Genomic DNA, 18,139 nt, shown 5'->3' with positions numbered 1-18,139 from the left:
TCCTTGTGTGTTTAGTGCTCAACTCAATGCTCCACTCTACAGGCTGAGCACTCTAACAGACGTCACCGGCCAATAGGAATTAGTGTTCAAGGCCTGGCCGACACATTCATCCTGATGCGTTACGCTTTTGACAGCTACGAGGCCGAGAAGCTCAACATCACAATATTTGAGACAATCTATCACGCCGCTTTGGAGGCCAGCTGTGAACTGGCGGCTGAGTTTGGGCCTTACGAAACCTACGTTGGTTCTCCGGTCAGCATGGGGGTGAGCTGCTTTCAGAATGTCTCAAATCCATCCAACCGATATGGATTTTTTTGAGGGCAATGAATTGACCAGTTAAGAAATAAGTTAGAACTACGAACCAATTATATATATATATATATATATATATATATATATATATATATATATATATATATATATATATATATATATATATATATATATATATATATATATATATATGATGTGTTTTTTTTTGTTTTTTTTGTCAAGACCCCATGGCATTGTAGGAAAAACGTATTTAGCATTAGGTTACAAGCACATTGGACCAAAGTTGCAAATACATTCAAACATATTTATCATAAAAATTATAGTGTTTACTTATTCATGTTTGCCAAATGCTTAAAAAAAACAAAGCCTTTTTCTACATTTTACTTGCGCATGTCAATACTTTGTGGCATTGTGGGACAAAAATGTCTGTTTTTAGCCTTTACGGTAGCTTAAAAGCACATTGGAATGTATTTGCAAAAATGGCTAAACACTTTTTCAAATACAAAAAAAAAATGAAAATCATCAAAAATGTGCTGATTTTTTTTTTGTCGGGGAATGTTTACAACAGCATGAAATTAATGGTGATACTTTGTAATGTGCAAAACAACAACAACAACAACTTTATATCATCCAATAATCGGTCAGACCCATTTACAACATGGACGATCCAAACTTAAATATTTTTGTTTCTCTCTTCGCAGCTCCTTCAGTATGACATGTGGTTTAAAACCCCGACTACTTTGTGGGACTGGAGCGCCTTGAAGGAGAAAATATCCAAGTATGTATTCCTGATAGGAAAACATATTTTTGTGACTCGTCGCAGTCTCTGTATAGACTCCGCTGCTCTTCGTTTCTCGTGTGTCTTTCAGGCACGGTGTTCGGAACAGTCTGCTTTTGGCCGCCATGCCTGCAGCCACCAGCCAGATCCTCGGGAACTATGACTCCATCGAGGCTTACGCCAGCAACACCTTCACTCGCAAGGTGCTCTCGGAGGAGTTCCAGGTCAGCACTAATCATGGTTCAATATTCATGCATTTACTTATTTGCATTTTTTTCCCACCTATTCTGCTGTATTTTGGCTCATTCCAAAGCAATAAAAGTGTTATTTTGGCACTGTCGATCTGTTGTGGCATTTGGTTCCTTGGAACTATGTTGAAATGAGTTGAGGTGCTTAACTCGGACAAAAGGCGTGCTTGGGGATTCATAGATGTATTTTTTTTTTTTTAATCTTAGTATCTCGTTGTCTCTACCTATCCTGGCCAATCACATGCAATATAGTATACATGTCTTTTGGGCAGTTTGTTAATCCACACCTGGTGAAGGATCTGACAGAGATAGAACTGTGGAGTGACGACATGAAGAACCAACTGATTGCTCAGAACGGCTCCATCCAGGTAACGGTCACATAACCTGATCTCTTTCCTCTTATCAGTCCCGTAGTTTTCATTTCATATCATTTTATTAGTGTATTTAACAGGGACAATGGCAATCAGCAATAGACACTAAGCAAAGTTTGTAGCTGATGGTGCGCATACAGAATTTAGCAAATGCTAATTTACAACCTCTGGTTGAGCTTTTACACTCAAAGCACAAGCTTAAACACACAAAAACAAAGCCACCACTTGATAATAATAGTTGAATTTGGCGCTGATATAGTTGTTTTTCAAAGGCCATCGAGGAAATCCCAGCCAATCTGAAAAAGTTGTATAAAACCGCGTGGGAGATCTCTGAGAAGACTGTCCTGAAAATGGCGGCGGACCGCGGCATTTACATCGACCAGAGCCAGTCGCTCAACATCCACATTGTTGAGCCCAACTACGAAAAAGTGAGCAGCATGCACTTCGACGGCTGGGAGTTGGTGAGTCATACAGAAGAGAACGCGTCCTCAAAGTATGTCCCCCGTAAGCTAACGCACTCGTTTTGGCGTGCAGGGCCTTAAAACGGGCATGTACAACTTGAGGACAAAGCCTGCAGCCAGCCCCCTCCACCTTCAACAAATACGCATCAAGAGAAGACGCACAGAGTACTGAGGAAGAGAGCAAAGAGCGCAATTGTGGCCATGGTGTAATCGCTAACAAATGAAGACGACCACTTAAATGTCATACTGAAATTTGGCCCTTACTCAGGAGTTGATGCAAAAAAATTTGCGCTCATTTTTGTTAACAGCTTTCAGTTTACTCTGCAGTAACATAAGAATAATAATAAATGGGAATATTTTCAAAATGTAATTATTTGCACCATAAAAACAGGAAATAGTTTGACCTGTCCTGTTCCTTCAGTGTATTCTTTCTTAATAAAACAATTATATGTTCAGGGGTTTTTCATCATGTGATTACATGAGCTATTCATTAATCAAATTTTTTATTATTTTGATGGAAGTTGAATGTTAACTCATTCGATTCCAAAAACGTATAAATATGTTTTTAATACTTTGTCCTTCACTCCCAAAAACTTATTTATGTTTTGTTTTGTTTTTTTATGCTAGAGTGTACAGAAGGCTTTGATGCAGCTTCTGACCTGAAGAGGTCGCCGAAAGCAATGGTAGTTATTACAAAAAATGGCAAACAAGTGGCAGCAGAGTATAATAGATCAACGAGCGCCATGCTGCATCATCTCTTTTTCCCAGTGTTTTCAACAGGTTTGTGAATAATGATGAAACATAGCTATATTCTAATGCTAATTGCGGCAAAGCAAAAACATATACAAATGTACTACATACTTTCTTACACAATTTTCTGCGGGCCTTGCAAAATCAGTCAAAGTCCAGTAAAACAGCTGCGAGCGAAGGGGGTTGCTTCAGTGAAAATGGCTGGGAGAGAATAAGTTAATATATATCTGCACAAGTTGAAAACTGCTTGCTTGTTTTGCCACCGCGACATATCTCAGTCAGATAAATAAACATCACATGGACGCCATTGCAGTTGTATGGTTGCCATAGCTACAGTATGCCAGAAGCTAACAACTAACAACACCGGATGCAAATTACCATGGGGACATGCTTCAGGTGATAAAAAAAGAGCGACCTCGCGCGGAGCAGAACGTGTGAAGCAAGCTGAGACCTACAATATTCTTTCAGTCCATACATTTTGTTATTTAAATGACATCTTTAATATTTTCTTTCCAATATTTGACATCAACCGGATAATTTCGAGCCAATCCTGTAGCGTGACGTCTTCGGTAGGCGACCCGGATATGATCGAGCAGCCTGTGGCGGTCCGAGTCAAGGGCTCGTCTGGCGTCTGAATCGCACATGCAACCACCAAACCCGCGTCCACCTTGTGTTGTTGTTGTTGTTTTTTAACAGTTTACTGAGGTCAATATTGGCACGATCTTTCAGAAAAGCTGCATGATTAAACGCATGAAAATAATGCCCCGAGCCCCGATATGCTCTGTCTCTCTCTCTTCTCTCTCTCAAGCGACTTCAAGCTACAGTTGCAGTCAGGCACAGTGGGACACACACAAGGAGGTTCACTTAAAACAATTGTATAGATAATGATACTAGGGGACGATTTTATTACCTTCAATCATCTCCAAATAAAAAAAAAAGGAATTTGACTAATTTTGAAATTCAAACAGTCATTATCGAAAACCTCTTCAGCTATCCTCTTCTGAATCTGTTGAGTCTACAAAAAAGATTAGTCAAATATGTAGTAATATATCAATGCATGCAATCCCAGTACTAACCAACTCTCAAACCATTACTCTGATTGAGAGAAAAATTGGTAAGCATCTTGCAACTACTAGACAATGAGAAGCATATTATTCAATACAAAGCCCAATGCAAGTCCCGAAGTGTCATTTTAGAAGACAACTCTAAATTTAACATGCAATTATTTTCATTAGAAGTAGCAAGATTACAGGAATAGCGAACCTGGGTGAAGTTAGAGTAAGAGGTGCGGTACGAGGGTTTCAACATGTGCGAGGGAGGATGGGGTTACTTTTAGGAAAGAAAACGTGTTGCCAGAGATGAGAGGGAGGTTTGATCCTGAAGTTGTCAGTCACCAAGAAGAATAAAATAGTGATCTGTGCTGGGTTCCATCCATCCAGTAAATCCAACCTTTAATATTTCTGTTCAAGGCCATGGAGAAGTGGTATGAGGACAAAGCCCCCGGTCTCTTGAGGGAGGCAGGCCACCGTTCCGGAAAAGATCCCTTTTGTGCAGTCGTTTTCATCCTGAGGTGACCATTTCCTATGCACACCAATTTTGGTCGTCTCTCTCATATCCTTGGGTACTTTGCATACTTCTCATTATGTCAAGTTAACTAATGACAAGGGTCCGACCGATATAAATTTTTTGAGGCCGATGCCGATACCGATTTTTGGCAAAAAAATAAAATAAAATACAGATTACTGATTAATCTGCTGATTATTTATTAAAAACTATATAATGCATAAAATTAACCCCTTCTCCAATTCCTTTTCAATGGGTGCCACCTGCGCACAAACTTTCGCTATTAATATTTTTGTTTTGAATGACGTCCATAAAAAAAAAAAAAAAATGAAGTATACAAGGTCATTGTATAGATTTATGTGTCAATAATAAAACCATTCTTGTTTACAACTACTGTAAAGCCTAAACCTTTTCATTTATATATTTTTATCTGGTGTATTTTCACAAGTCTTGGGACTTACTGGGCTAACCTGGGACCTCGGGAATTGTATTTCGTGCCATGTCGTGGAAATGTGTGAAGACAAAAAAAAAAAATCCTTGGATGTCTGCATCCTTGAATTTTGAGAAAAAGTATTTCAATCATTGAAATAACTTTATAATGTAATATAACTTGTCAACGAGCAAATAAAAACAATAAGAAAGTGAAATAAGAATAGAATAAACTAAAATAATAGCAACTGAAAAAAAGACATCAAATACTGACTGTTCCTGAGTGTTGTGGCCTCTTGGGGGCAGCGTGGTGCCGTGCATCCATGGCGTACACACTTTAAAGTGAGTACAGAAAGTTATGATCTCTTAAGAAGAAGAAAAAAAAAAGAAAAAAAAGAAAGTTGCGATTGAATTCTATTAAATTAGCTAGTTTTTCACATATTGGGAAGAATTTGTGCTAATATGTGTTATCGCATGTGTTCCCACAAGGTTGAGTGTGGATATTCGTTAGTTGAAGGAAAAACACCCCTGAAGTTGATGCTAACTCCCTGTTAGCATTTGCTAACTTCCTGTTAGCGCTATGCTTGCAATGTTTTAAAAATGAAGCATGTTTTGTATTAAATATACAGTGGATGTAATTCTTAACTTTTTTTGTTTACAGTTAACTCCAACTGCGGTGTCATGAAACAGCTTAAAGGACTCTTAGGGACAACAGAATAACATACGCTACACACGTGATAGTTGCTAACGCAATGCCAGCAAAATGGTGCATTCAGGGTACTTTCACAGCGTCGGAAACTTCGAGTTTCTTCGATAACGTTTTAAGGGGGAAATAATCGGCCAATTGTTTTGGCTGATGTTTAATGGCCAATAATCAGCTGATTATAATCGGCGCTCGATTCATCAATCGGGCTCTAGTAATGACATCATTTTTTTTCAGCGCCACAACTTTCTCTGCACATTCAAGACATGCCTGTACTTTAAAAAAATAAAATAAAAATCCGTGGGGGCCACAGATTAAACTTTATCGTCATGTAGGTGGCCGCAAAATACAACCCTGTGGGCTGAAAATGGCCCCTGGGCCACATGTTTGAGGCCATGGCTGTACAACTGGATGCATTTGACTGTCCATCCGTCCATTCACTTGTATCTATCCATCTTTGACACTCCTTATCCTGCTCAGTGTTGCAGGTGGTGGAGCATCTCCCAGCTGACTTCAAGCAAAAGGCGTACTACACACTGAACTGGTTGCGGGTCAGTCGTAGGGCACATATAGAGAAAGACAACCATTCATTCACACTATCACTGAGTGGGGACTGAACCTACGGTACCTTCACCCAGGCAAATGTACCACAACATCAGTGAATAGTGCACTGTCCTCTCATTAATCATTCAAATGTTGGACTCACATCCCGCCTAGTCATGATTGAGTAGAGTGTGGATTTTTGAAGTCATAAATAAGCAATTTCAAGACCACACCAAGCCATGCTGTAGTTCAGGGGTGTCAAATATACGGCCCGCAAAGGGGTTTAACCCGGCCCGCGAGACGACTTTGGAAGTAAAAATAAATAAGTAAATAAACTGTGCCACACAATGCATTCTGGGAACTATATATATATGCAAAACAGGTAGATTTAACACGTCTGGAACTCATACAGGCAAAGTGTTGCCACGTTTCATTTGCATTTGTGTTATTTATGTAAACAATAGATTACAGCTGAGCTCCGTAATTTAGGGCTGGCCCAAAAATCGCAAAAAATCTGCATATAATTGACGGCAATTGTTTTTAAGTTATATAGGCCTACCATTATTTTACCGATTCGGCCCACTTAGTAATATATTTTCCTCCATGCGGCCCCTGAGCTAATTTGAGTTTGACACCCCTGTTGTAGTTGAAAGGTCCTTTACGCAATTATGGACAAATAAGGATATACTTAAGTTAAGTGGTATGTATATGATAGCATGTTCTCCCCATCATTTATTGGGGAAATCACGTAAATACTTAAGAACTAGGATACAGTTTTACATAGATTTTGCACCTATAACAAACACTTTTGCCATAATTTGACTTAGTGTTGCTACAAACCTCAATATAGTTTTGGAATAATTTGTCTACAGATGCTAGGCGAATAATAATTTTACATTCGTCCCAAATACTCGTTTGTGCATTGCTGTCTGATCTTGAGAATGTCCCTTCAAATATTTAAAGTGCACTTTCTCCACAACTCCAGGGGTCTTCATGCAAGAGTGAATTTATCTGTGAAAATGACGCAAGTCGAGATCAACCATCAGTCCACTCAACCTGTGCCGGCTGCTGGATTCGCACATGCATACGAACAGAACATCTCACTCACTGACAGTGTGGCAGACGCATTGCTGGCTCTCTGACAACATGAAATATTCAGCACAATTCATTTGATTTTATGTAGCATGTAGAACAGGGCTGTGCAAACTCGGTCCTCGAGGGCCGGAGTCCTGCAGGTTTTGGATGATTCCCTTCTCCAACACAGCTGATATATGATCAGGTCATCAGCAAGCTCTGCATAAGCCTGATAATGATCCTGTTGATTGGAATCAACCTGTGTTGGAAGAGGGAAACCTCCAAAACCTGCAGGACTTCGGCCCTCAACGCCTGCCCCAGATGTAGAATATATCACAACTAAATTTATCTGAGGCTGATAGATTTAAGAGGCCCCAAACCATCCATCCTTCCATGAAGGCCGGCGCACGGATTCCAATCTCTAACATCAAAATGTTTTTTTTTTTTTTTTTAATATTGAAATATATATATTTAAAATATGCTAAACATATTCACTACAGACTCCAGCTTTCTCCCTCATCCCAAAAGTAGGAATGTAACGATATCCAAATGTCATGATACGATATCATGATATAAAGCTCATGATATGATAATTATCACGATATTGCGGGGAGGTTGGGGATATTTTAAAAATGTCACAATATTGGGAAAAAATGAGCTCATGCTAAAAAACAAAAACAAAAAAAACACATTGTGCTTTTGTACATCACATCAATATTATGTTATTATTATCATGTTTTATTATTATTATTATTATGTTATGTTGTTAATGCACGCACACATTGAGTTCCTCCACATATCAACTTGCTTCACAGACATATTACGTTCCCTTTTATCTGACAATTAGTGTAGATTTTAAATATAGAAGGGCCAAAACATTCCTAATGAAAATTAAATTGCACTAAAAAACTAGCCACCAGAAGGTGCTCGATCTGCACAAATGGAGATCAACCGGGCTTTTTTTTAACAGATGTTTGCATTTAAATATCGTGAACATGACAACGACGATATTGTGGCAGTTTTAATATCACGATATTGCGCTTATCATTACATCACTACCCAAAAGTCTGCATATTTAGCTTAATTGAAGACTCTAAATATAGTGTAAATAGAAGTGGCTGTTTGTCTAGATTTGCCCTGTGATTGGCAGGTGACCGGTCAGTGTACTCCCCCGCCCTCTTGGTCGAAGTCAGTTGAGTTGAGTTGAGTTAGAATGGGCTCCAGCTCACGCGCAACACTACACAGTAAGAGTGAGATCAAAATGGATGAAAGAATCTTGAATAAATTTGATTGTGTTTTGGGGCCTCCAATATACAGGGAGTGTCAATTTTAAACCACGGGTGTCAAACTCAAGGCTCGGGGACCAGATCTGGCCCGCCACATCATTTTCTGTGGCCTGCGAAGATAAGAAAATCATGTGTCAACTTCCATGACACTATGTTCCAAAATGTTATACTGTAATGTGCAATACATAACACTGAGATTTTGCAAGATTCTTTTTTGTTATCCTTTTGAACAGTTCATACTCACACTCTGTCAGATCCTTCACCAGAAAGTGTATTAAGGGTCATTTATATATTTTTCAGTACCACAGGCAAACACTTTTCATGACCTAAAGATAGCAACTGACGCAATTTGTGGAAAATGTTGTAATAACAAAAGTCTGGAGGACAGCAAGTGGTAAATGGGCTTTGACTTGTACAGCGCCTTTCCACCCACAATGCACTCAAAGAACTTGAACACTGACTCTTTCAGCTACCAGTGATGCAATTAGGGCTCAGCTATCTTGCTAAAGGACACAATTGGGTCCACACAGAACCCACACGTTCTGAGACGGCCACTCTAGCACTGGGCCTTGCCATCCACTTATGGCTTATCGGTTTTGTTAAGTTACAGAAAGTGTGTTAGTGAACTTCCATTCATTATCTTAATCTGAAAATATTAAACAAAACCTTATTTGTTTTACCTCAATTCCAGCTTCATTGAACACAATAAAACATGTCACACTTCTATTATTTTTACTTTGTAGACTGTTCTGAGTGTACTTCATGAGTTTGGCTTATTTTCATGTTGATTGATGTTTTAATGACCAGATTGAACCATATTTGCTGTTTCCAAACCTGGGTGCCCTGTCTTTTACATTTATGTGCGGCTGCAATCATTGCCATCTGCTGCCTCATTCATGGCTGATCTTACACTGTTGATTGCACAAAGGCTGAGCTCAACACAAGGCGGCCATATAAACACAAACGTGATGCTGCCCCTTTCACCATTCTTTGAGAATTATCAATGAAAACAAACTTTAAAAGTCTTGCTTTTGTGAAAAGTTGCACATGCGTAGAGACATCAACATCCGACTATGCGTAGACACAAACCACAAACCTGATGAGACAAATGTTCATACACAGGAAGAAGTGCCTCCCACTCTCTTATCCTGTGTGCGCTCTCTCTCTCTTGCTCTCTCTCCGAATGTTACTCATGGCAGTGTGTTGCTGAGCAGCAGCCAGTTGTGGTTCTCCTCTCTCTGAGCTCACGCTCTCGCTCATCTTCTATTCAGCAGACAGACCGGGCACCATCTCCTCTTCTTTCAGATTGTCCTCTTTAAGTTTTTTTTTTTTCTTTTTCCTTTTTTTGGTATTCCCCAATCATTCTGGAACACTTGTGGAAGTATTTGACTGTGTGTGTGTGAGCGTGTGCATGCTCTGGGGGTTTTCAACATGGAAGCAGTGGCACTGTATACGTTTCGTGCCACCGAGGGTGATGAACTCAGTTTCAACAAAGGAGAGTTATTAAAGGTAAGGCAGGAAAACAAAATACTTTTTTTTTTTGTATCAGTGCATATAAGTCTGTATAAAGAAACTCCGCAAACAGATTGTTGACTATGGAAGACATTGTGCTTTTTGATGTCATTCTTTTAAAGAGGAGTGCATTTCTTGCACAGCTGGGGTGTGCACTTCTTTGTAACATGCCAGCTGTTCAGGGCTCGCACTATTGTAAGGGACAAGAAGAGATCAAGCCGCTGGATTTGAAAGCCTCACGATAGCGGGTAGAGGGGAATGACTCAAGATTATCTTAACTTTGGCACTTGCGAGATCAACTACTGTGCAAAGCTTACAAGTGCTCCAAAAGCTGATCATCATTGTTGTCATAGCAGTGCCAGCTGTTCAATAGAGGGCGCTAGGGTACTTGCTCCATCTCTCAGCTATAGTCACCTTGAATGAGACAAAAATTACATAATTGCATGGAAAATGACAGCATAAAATACAAATAATTTGAATATCTATTTTTAAATGGGCGGGATTAATAGTACATAATTAATGACGAGTACAGCTGTTTGATTTCACATTTCAACACGGGAAGCAAATCCTCTTCACAATGCAATAGATAAGACCAAGGTGGGCGCTACATTCCAGTGCCTTTGTGCTTGTCTAATCATATCTAATCAAAATAGGATGTGAAGTCAGTTCCATGGTGGGTGGGTCGTCATATCTAAACAAGTCAAACTTCAGTAGTTGAGGCGATTGGAAAGAGCAATATATGTATAGATCACAATCAGTGACAGTTGGCTGCACACCCATCAAATGTCAACCAAGTCAATATTTCATGAGCTACCTATTTTCAAAGAATGTGTCTGTGAATGAGACAATCAGACTGTGATGGAACAATGCATTAACATACGAACTACCACCCCCACTCAAGTTTTTGAGCCCAGGACTTGGCAGCTCGGCTGGGCGACGATCCACCATTTTTAAGCAGCGATTGGACTACTGCTCAAAGAAACACTATCAAGACAAATACAAAAGATTAACATGGCTGTAATATTGGAAGGACAGATTAGCATTAGCCAACATCACAATCAGTGTTAGCTAGCAAGCAACATTGTTTGCATTCATTGTTCGGTGAAATTGACAGCGCGGTGGTCTTTGTGTATGTATGCTGTCATGCAACTTGGATCTGGTTGTGTTCAGAATTAATCAAACACATTGAAACTAATGCTAAATGGGAGTCAGCACACCCCTGCCACCATTTAAAGTGCCTCTTAATTACCACCAAATGGAAGTTCAGATGTTAGAGAAATTGTTGACTTTATCTATTTTTTTATTTAGTTTTGGCAGAAGCCTGAATGTTTGATGTTAACACGACTGGTATTTGGAACTGTTCATAACCCCTCCCGCACACACACACCCACACGCACCCCACCACCAGCACCACCACCACATTGACTAAGATCACAATTCCAGCTGAAGAAAACTACTTCATAGCTAAGATATGCGAACAAACATTAGACCCCCCCCCCCCACCCTCCTTGTGTTATACAACCAGTTTAGACCAGTTTTGTTCTTGTCATTTTGCAAATTTGGGGGGAGGATGGCAAGCTCTTGGCACACTGATGTCACTGTTATATCACATTTCTCAAGTTGATAACTGTTATTTACTGTTATTGTTAGTTATATTATATTATTCATTGTGTTCCATGGTATACTGTGTAATTGATCCCTGGCTTAGAAATTGTTATATTTTACCCTTCTCCTAATTGATACTTTTGAACTATGATATATCCCTGTGATGCCGTGGAAGCTATCAGTCAACCATGGCTTGTCCTGTAAGATGTGGTTCCTACTCGAATATCTTAACTTTATTTGTGGGTAATCAGAGGGACTTTAATTTGTGGCAGATGTGTGCTGACTGTCATTTAACATGAATGAATTTAATTGGTTAATTCTTAACACACCCTCAGTTATAAGAGGGTGTGCACACTTTTGCACCCACATTAAACCACTGAGATCAATATTTTTACTTCCCCTGTCATGTTATTTTATTTTTTTCCCTCCACTTGAACCTGTAAGGTTCTTGGTCACATTAATTGGGAAACGTTTTGAAATGATTTGTCTTGGTCTCACTTTTTATGTCACAAAAACCTGGCATTTTCGAAGTAATTGGACGACTCGGTGAAAAAGTGCTGCCCCCACAAGAGAAAACCTAATTGAGGCATTTACTGTCCTTATGGATTGCACTTTTAGACACAGGAATCAATATGTAGTCATTCTTGTGTTGGCAGACGCTGCAGTAGAGGAGGCCCGGTGATCGGGTGGCAAGTTTGTCACAGACGTCTTATTTACACACCTGGGAACTGTTTAGAATTGTAAAAAACAAAGTATAATACGCCTCCATTACGTTGACTGTTTGTCGATGACTCAAGTTTTAGGGGAAGAGTGGCACAGTTAACTTTAGCAATACTGTTCCGCCTACATTCGTCAAAACAGGTCAGGTTCAGATCTCGGTCAAATGCAACGACATGAATATTCCGTGTTCTTATTACTGACTGTTATACTATGTTGTGAATAGGTTTCTGTTTGTTCTTACTGTGCTTTTATAGAGTAAAAAAATCCTTTATTTGTTGTCCCAGAAGAGCTGATTTGTTTTTGTGTTGGAGTTTGGCCATGTCCCAGTGTGCAGTGTGGCAAAGCATTAGTAAGGTAGGATGGAAGGTCGATTCTCAATTTTAAAATAGCCTTGTTAAGGGAGGAAAAGTTGTGTTGCCGTGGCCAAGTCGGACACAAGCCCCCAAAATAAAAATCTATTGTTCTCCAAGCAGTAAGTGAAAATTGGCAGCGCAATTTGCTTTCGATTGTGAGGAAGGTCTCGAAATCAAAACCCTCCTAAAGTGCACCAACAACATCTCATGCGCTCAAATAAACATAGTAAATCATCCTCTTAACAACATTGTTTTCACTTTTATTAATGTGAGTATGATCCTCTACGAGTATTCATGTGTTTCATTTGCGCATGCATGCCAATACATTATTGGAACACTTAATACACATGAACAACTGAATTGAGCCTTTTTGGGGGCAGTGGAAATTTGTTAGAAAGCATTGTAGAAGGAGAGGAAATGAATAATAAGTAATTCAACTCCCACTAACAGTGTTGCTCTTATAAGGGAAACTGGAGTTTGTAACCATTATAAAGGGCTCATCTCAACTTTAGGTCTCCCGAGGAGATGTTACGATACAATTTAGTTAATGAGTTGAAGTTGTTGATCTTTTTGTCTATCAGTAAGAATATTTTACAAAAATCATTTGTCAAATTGATGGAGGGAGAATTGTGTACACATACACATAGCATTTTTTTTTTTTTTTTTTTTGCACATTCATTAGCAAGGCAAAAACAAGTACGGCTGTCAATAAATTGCAGAACTCAGCCAAGAGTGTGGTCTGCATGAAAGCACAAAGAAGCCCTGTCAAAGAATAGCTCAAAACAAATCTTTTCATTCTCATTGCTACGAGTATAAAAGTGAAGTTGTTTTGAAGGTGCTGTGCCAAGTTTCAAAGGGGGTTATGAATCTCTGTCTCCTGAAGGTATACCAATCTATCTACTTTACCTCTCTACCCAACCCTCAGAAGTCAGTGGTGTATTTTTGTGTTATCATGCTAAATATCACATATAGGGGTCCAAACCCTTGTTTCCCTAATGGGGTGACAAAACAAAACAAAACAAAACAAAACAAAACAAAAAACTGCATTCCATCTAATGTATCTATTTGTCACCCTTGTGAGTGTTGACATGATGAATGGACATAAACCTAATCACAAAACAACTTTCTTTAAATCTGCAACCTTTTCCTGTTGGAAATAAGAAGCAAAGAAAAGAGTATGAAGAGTGGGTGTTGCGTGTGAGGTGAGAAAACCAGAGAGGAAGATGTTATTTTTGCACCTTCGCCTTTTTTTTGTTGACATGAGATCAAATGCTAAAACTTGATTGAACAGCAGTACTGGCTGAGGGCAGCACATCAATCTGCAGTATGTCAAAACTCGTCTAAATGCACATTTACAGTTTCATTCAAATAGTTGGTGCTTGAAATGGACTTGCCAAAGCCGGAGAGAAACAGCTTTTGATGGCCTTTTCGAACAACTTGAGTTTCCCCATCAGGGTCGAGTTTGATGTTTGATTGAGAAGCCATTTCAATTTCACGGATTCAACATGGATGATTAGGCTTGAGATGTAAGGTGAAAGAAGAAAAAAAGTAAAGCTCTTCTGTATTGCTCATCTGCTATTTTCCACCACAAAAAAAAAAAAAAAAAAGAGTAACAACAGAGCAGTAATTTATAATCAACTCATGTCTTAATATTAATTATATTATATAGTACAAGGAGCTATATTTCATATCAGATAATCAGTGAAGAATAGTGAAGAATACCGTAGTATACTGTTCTCCTATATTGGTATATCATTATAAATATTAACTAGGGATGGGTGAGTATCTGTATCGGGCTGATATCATGCCTTATTTCAAGGTAACGAGAGTCCTTGAGTTATGGCCGAGTTCCATTTGTACGCTGGCGATGTAACCCGAATTTCGACTTAAGTCGGATTTCACCGTTAAAGGTCGATATTTACATCAAAATACTTTGTCGATATGATACGTATCGCGATACATATGTATCCCAATACATGATCTTCAAGGCAATACATATCCCAATACTTTATATTAATTTATTTGCATTTTTTATTGTAACAGTCATATGTATACCTAAATGATATGTTTATTATGTGGGATGGTAAAAATGTTTTCGTTAGCAGCTCTTCTGGTTTACCACCAAGTGGTATGCCTGGTCTAAATGTGTACGCACTGCAGAGCAAGGTGCGACTTTCACAGACACGCCAGCAAACTTTACTGACAAATAAGCATGGGCTGAAATGAGTAAAAATAAAGTATTCAAATTGCAGCTCTAAAATGTGCTTTTTTGAAATATGTGGGGAAATAATAGCATTTTTTTTTTCATGTAACACATCCTACAGAATATAGAGAAATTGGTACATTTAGAAACACGTACCATGTTAAGTTTATAAGTAATAAATGTTTATTCGTCCTCTGTTTTAATTTTTTTAGCAAGACACAGTATCCCATCACTGATGGGAGTTAACGGAACGCATAGAAGAAGACTCAGTGAAGAAGACGAACCCCTGAAGAGCTGATAGGCCAAGACTTTTGAAGCCGCGTGGCCGCCATATTACTCCTCCCAAGAAACCTTTCTCGGCATATGATCCTATACATTGATACGGAGCCCCTCTGGTGTTAGCGTCTGAATTTTTTATTTTTTATTTTGCTAATCTGTACCCACAGTTTAGTAAACTGTACCCATAGTATAGTAAATCTGTACCCACAGTTTGGTAAACCGTACCCACGGTTTACTAAACCATACCCACGGTTTAGCTCTTCTGTGGCGTTATGTAATACGCATGCACACGCAACGTTCGCGTGGTTGCTTGACAGCAGTATTAGCAGCGAACGGCTGCTTTTTTTTCATCTTAAACTGTAGACTTATGGATTCAGTTGATGTGTAATGTTGCGCTTGTGCCACTGTGAGGCGCTCGAACACTTTTCTTCTTTCTTTCTTTTACTTCCGTGTTAAGCCTGAAGGCTGGTGAAATGCAGACATGTTTTGCTGTGCTCCGCAATTAATACGCCATACTTGGCTAAAGAAACTTCATCTTTCCGTCATCCATTCATCCGAATGCATTGTTAAGCTGCCAAAACTAGTCTACAGTTTAAGATTTAAAAATAACTAAATAAATAATAATAATAATAAAATAAATAAATAAAAAAGCAGCCGTTTGCTGCTAATACAGCTGTCAAGCAACCACTCGAACGTTGCTTGCGCATGCGTATTACATAACGCCAAAGAAGTGCTAAATCGTAGGTACGGTTTAGTAAACCATGGGTATGGTTTACTAAACTGTCGGTACAGATTAGTAAACTGTGGGTACAGATTGTTAAACTGTGGGTACAGATTGTTAAACTGTTCAACTGTGGCTACAGTTTACTAAACTGTGGGTACAGATTAGCAAAAAAATAAAATAAAAAATCAGACCCTGACACCAGAGAGGCGCCGTACATTGACAGTAGAAATTAGAGAACATTTGAGACAGTACTTAGTGCAGGGGTCTATCTGAGCGAAAAAAGAAAAGGTGGTCTTCAAAGTAGTTAAAACGGTAATCTGCTCACGAGATGGGGGGAGTAAAATGGCTGCCCTGTGGCTGCAACAGCTTGCATGTGCATGTATGGTCTATCGGCTATCCAGTAATATATACAGATCAGTGAGACAAACACAAAACAGAGAAGTGACAATGCCAGGTGATTCAAGTACATCACGCAAAACTTTTTCCTGTAAAAGTATAAACAATTAGGAGGTTGCGCGACATTGTTGTTGACAGACTGGCGGTTTGTGCACACGTGACAAGTAACTATCCTGCTATGGCGTCCACATTTGAACGTACTGGCCGCGTTTTGAAATCTTTCCACTCCACTTCCTAAAACATGTTCAAATTAGTGTTTGAGAGGGGTTAAAAAACGGGGAAGCAGATTGCGGTTGCCATGGTGACTCGTTGAATCGGGGCTCCATTGATGCGACCTTTTTAGAGTAGGGAGAGTGGGGTATTGTGAGACACCACCTGTATCTCGGAAAAAGAGCACATCTGTTGTTATGTGACCAATTTATTATCAAGCCCCTCCCATTTCATCTTGGCCATAAAGAAGATGACTGGATTGTGCTGAGGTAAGCATGCATTTTGTACAAAAATATATTTTTGGTATATAAAATTACTTTATTGGCTTTCAACTTAAATCAACTGTTGCAGTAAAGCTAATTGACTCAAGAGGAAAAAATGTACATCCCACATATTGCTTAACTATCAACTTATAAATGTATGTGACAATGCTAGCCAAAGATTATCCTGAGTTGTGAAGAAAGGTTGTTCTTTATAAAATTGTGGTGGTGGGTTAAAGTGAGACAAATGCTATGGAGAAAAGTGAGACACTGTCTTTTCATACATGTTTTGTTTTTTTCAGGTCAGAAACTGTTTTCTCCTTTTTTCTGAGTCGCAGTCTGCTCTACCCTACCTGTTTCAGTTCATTCTTTGCCCTGATTTCCAGATCATAGATGGCTCGAAGACTCCTGAGTTCTGACTCCAACTGTGTGAAAATGGTTGTTTCTCTCATTTGATTGTTAAATAAAGCATTTTGAATGATATTTTGTTGTTTTTGTTCAGTTACCTTCAAATGTTTAGGGAATAATGGGCTTAAGTTGACCAGTCTCCATAATTATTATTTTTTTAATTATTCCAACATTATTTACGGAATCAGTGCTTGTTTAACTAGTCAGGATTCTGACTTTTACAACAGGTGTTGTTTGGCTTGATTCAGAGTGGAAAAAGTAAGTGGATCATTTTACCCCTAGGAGGATCACTTTACCCCTTTGAAATTTGGGCTTTGTCTTAGTTTATATCCCGTAGCTGGGTTAAAATGAGACACTTTACCACTTTTTTTTTTTAAACAATCATATTTTCAGTCGTTAGTCCTGCATACATTCTGATAATTTCCATTCTTAGGAAACATCATAAATTAACGGAAAATGTGTTAATTTTAGCTATACATCACTTTAGCTTGCTTGGAGGGGGAGAAATGTAAAAAAACGTCTCACATCACCTCACTCTCCTAGTGGTGCACACGCTTTAACTCCAGGTGAAACTACTCTGCGTTGATCAAATTAACTAACTCAAATCAGCTGTCCTGGAACCAAAAACGCAGAGTTTCCTATCTCGGGTGGGTCAACTCACAGTTCAGGGTTAGTCTCAGTTTGTTGATACTGTATTGTATTAGCTGCTGCTATAACATTGATGTAAATGTTCCTTTCCATGTCAGCAACCTTTATAGTTAAAAGTCTAGCGTGAACGATATAAAATAAAAACAGAATAACTGAGATTAGAATCCACCCAGTCCAGCGTGTACTGGACCTTGCCTTTTGTCCATAGTAAGCTGACCTCATGAGAGCAAGTCTTATGGAAACTTTCGCTGCCATTTTTGCTATTCTCCTACCAAACAGAAGACAGAGAAAAGAGGTCAGGAAAAAAAAAGAGAATGATTGACAGTGACCTTTGACCCAGTA

At 39.0% G+C, this 18,139-nt stretch overlaps 1 protein-coding gene and 1 pseudogene across 3 annotated transcripts in view; both read left to right on the top strand.

Annotated features, from left to right (window-relative positions):
• LOC144031783 (ribonucleoside-diphosphate reductase large subunit-like) overlaps window positions 1-2,586 on the top strand; it is a 29,500-nt pseudogene extending 26,914 nt beyond the window's left edge. Inside the window, exons 15-20 of the transcript XR_013287607.1 lie at window positions 43-264; window positions 975-1,051; window positions 1,143-1,275; window positions 1,572-1,667; window positions 1,943-2,131; window positions 2,205-2,586. The product of XR_013287607.1 is annotated as a ribonucleoside-diphosphate reductase large subunit-like (transcript). The remainder of the gene's footprint in view (window positions 1-42; window positions 265-974; window positions 1,052-1,142; window positions 1,276-1,571; window positions 1,668-1,942; window positions 2,132-2,204) is intronic.
• Window positions 2,587-9,657: 7,071 nt separating this feature from the next.
• Window positions 9,658-18,139, top strand: part of grapa (GRB2 related adaptor protein a) — a 30,382-nt gene continuing 21,900 nt past the window's right edge. Inside the window, exon 1 of one of the 2 annotated variants that reach the window (XM_077539195.1) lies at window positions 9,658-9,988. In XM_077539195.1, coding sequence (XP_077395321.1) covers window positions 9,911-9,988 — 78 coding nt within the window. In that variant the 5' untranslated portion in view covers window positions 9,658-9,910. Of the gene's footprint in view, window positions 9,989-17,772; window positions 18,093-18,139 lie in introns of those variants that run through there. The other variant, XM_077539199.1, reaches the window with a different exon arrangement.

The sequence above is a fragment of the Festucalex cinctus genome, chromosome 1, assembly GCF_051991245.1.
Source record: "Festucalex cinctus isolate MCC-2025b chromosome 1, RoL_Fcin_1.0, whole genome shotgun sequence".
In the NCBI taxonomy this organism is placed as follows: domain Eukaryota; kingdom Metazoa; phylum Chordata; class Actinopteri; order Syngnathiformes; family Syngnathidae; genus Festucalex; species Festucalex cinctus.
This window is presented reverse-complemented; position numbering and strand designations above follow the sequence as displayed.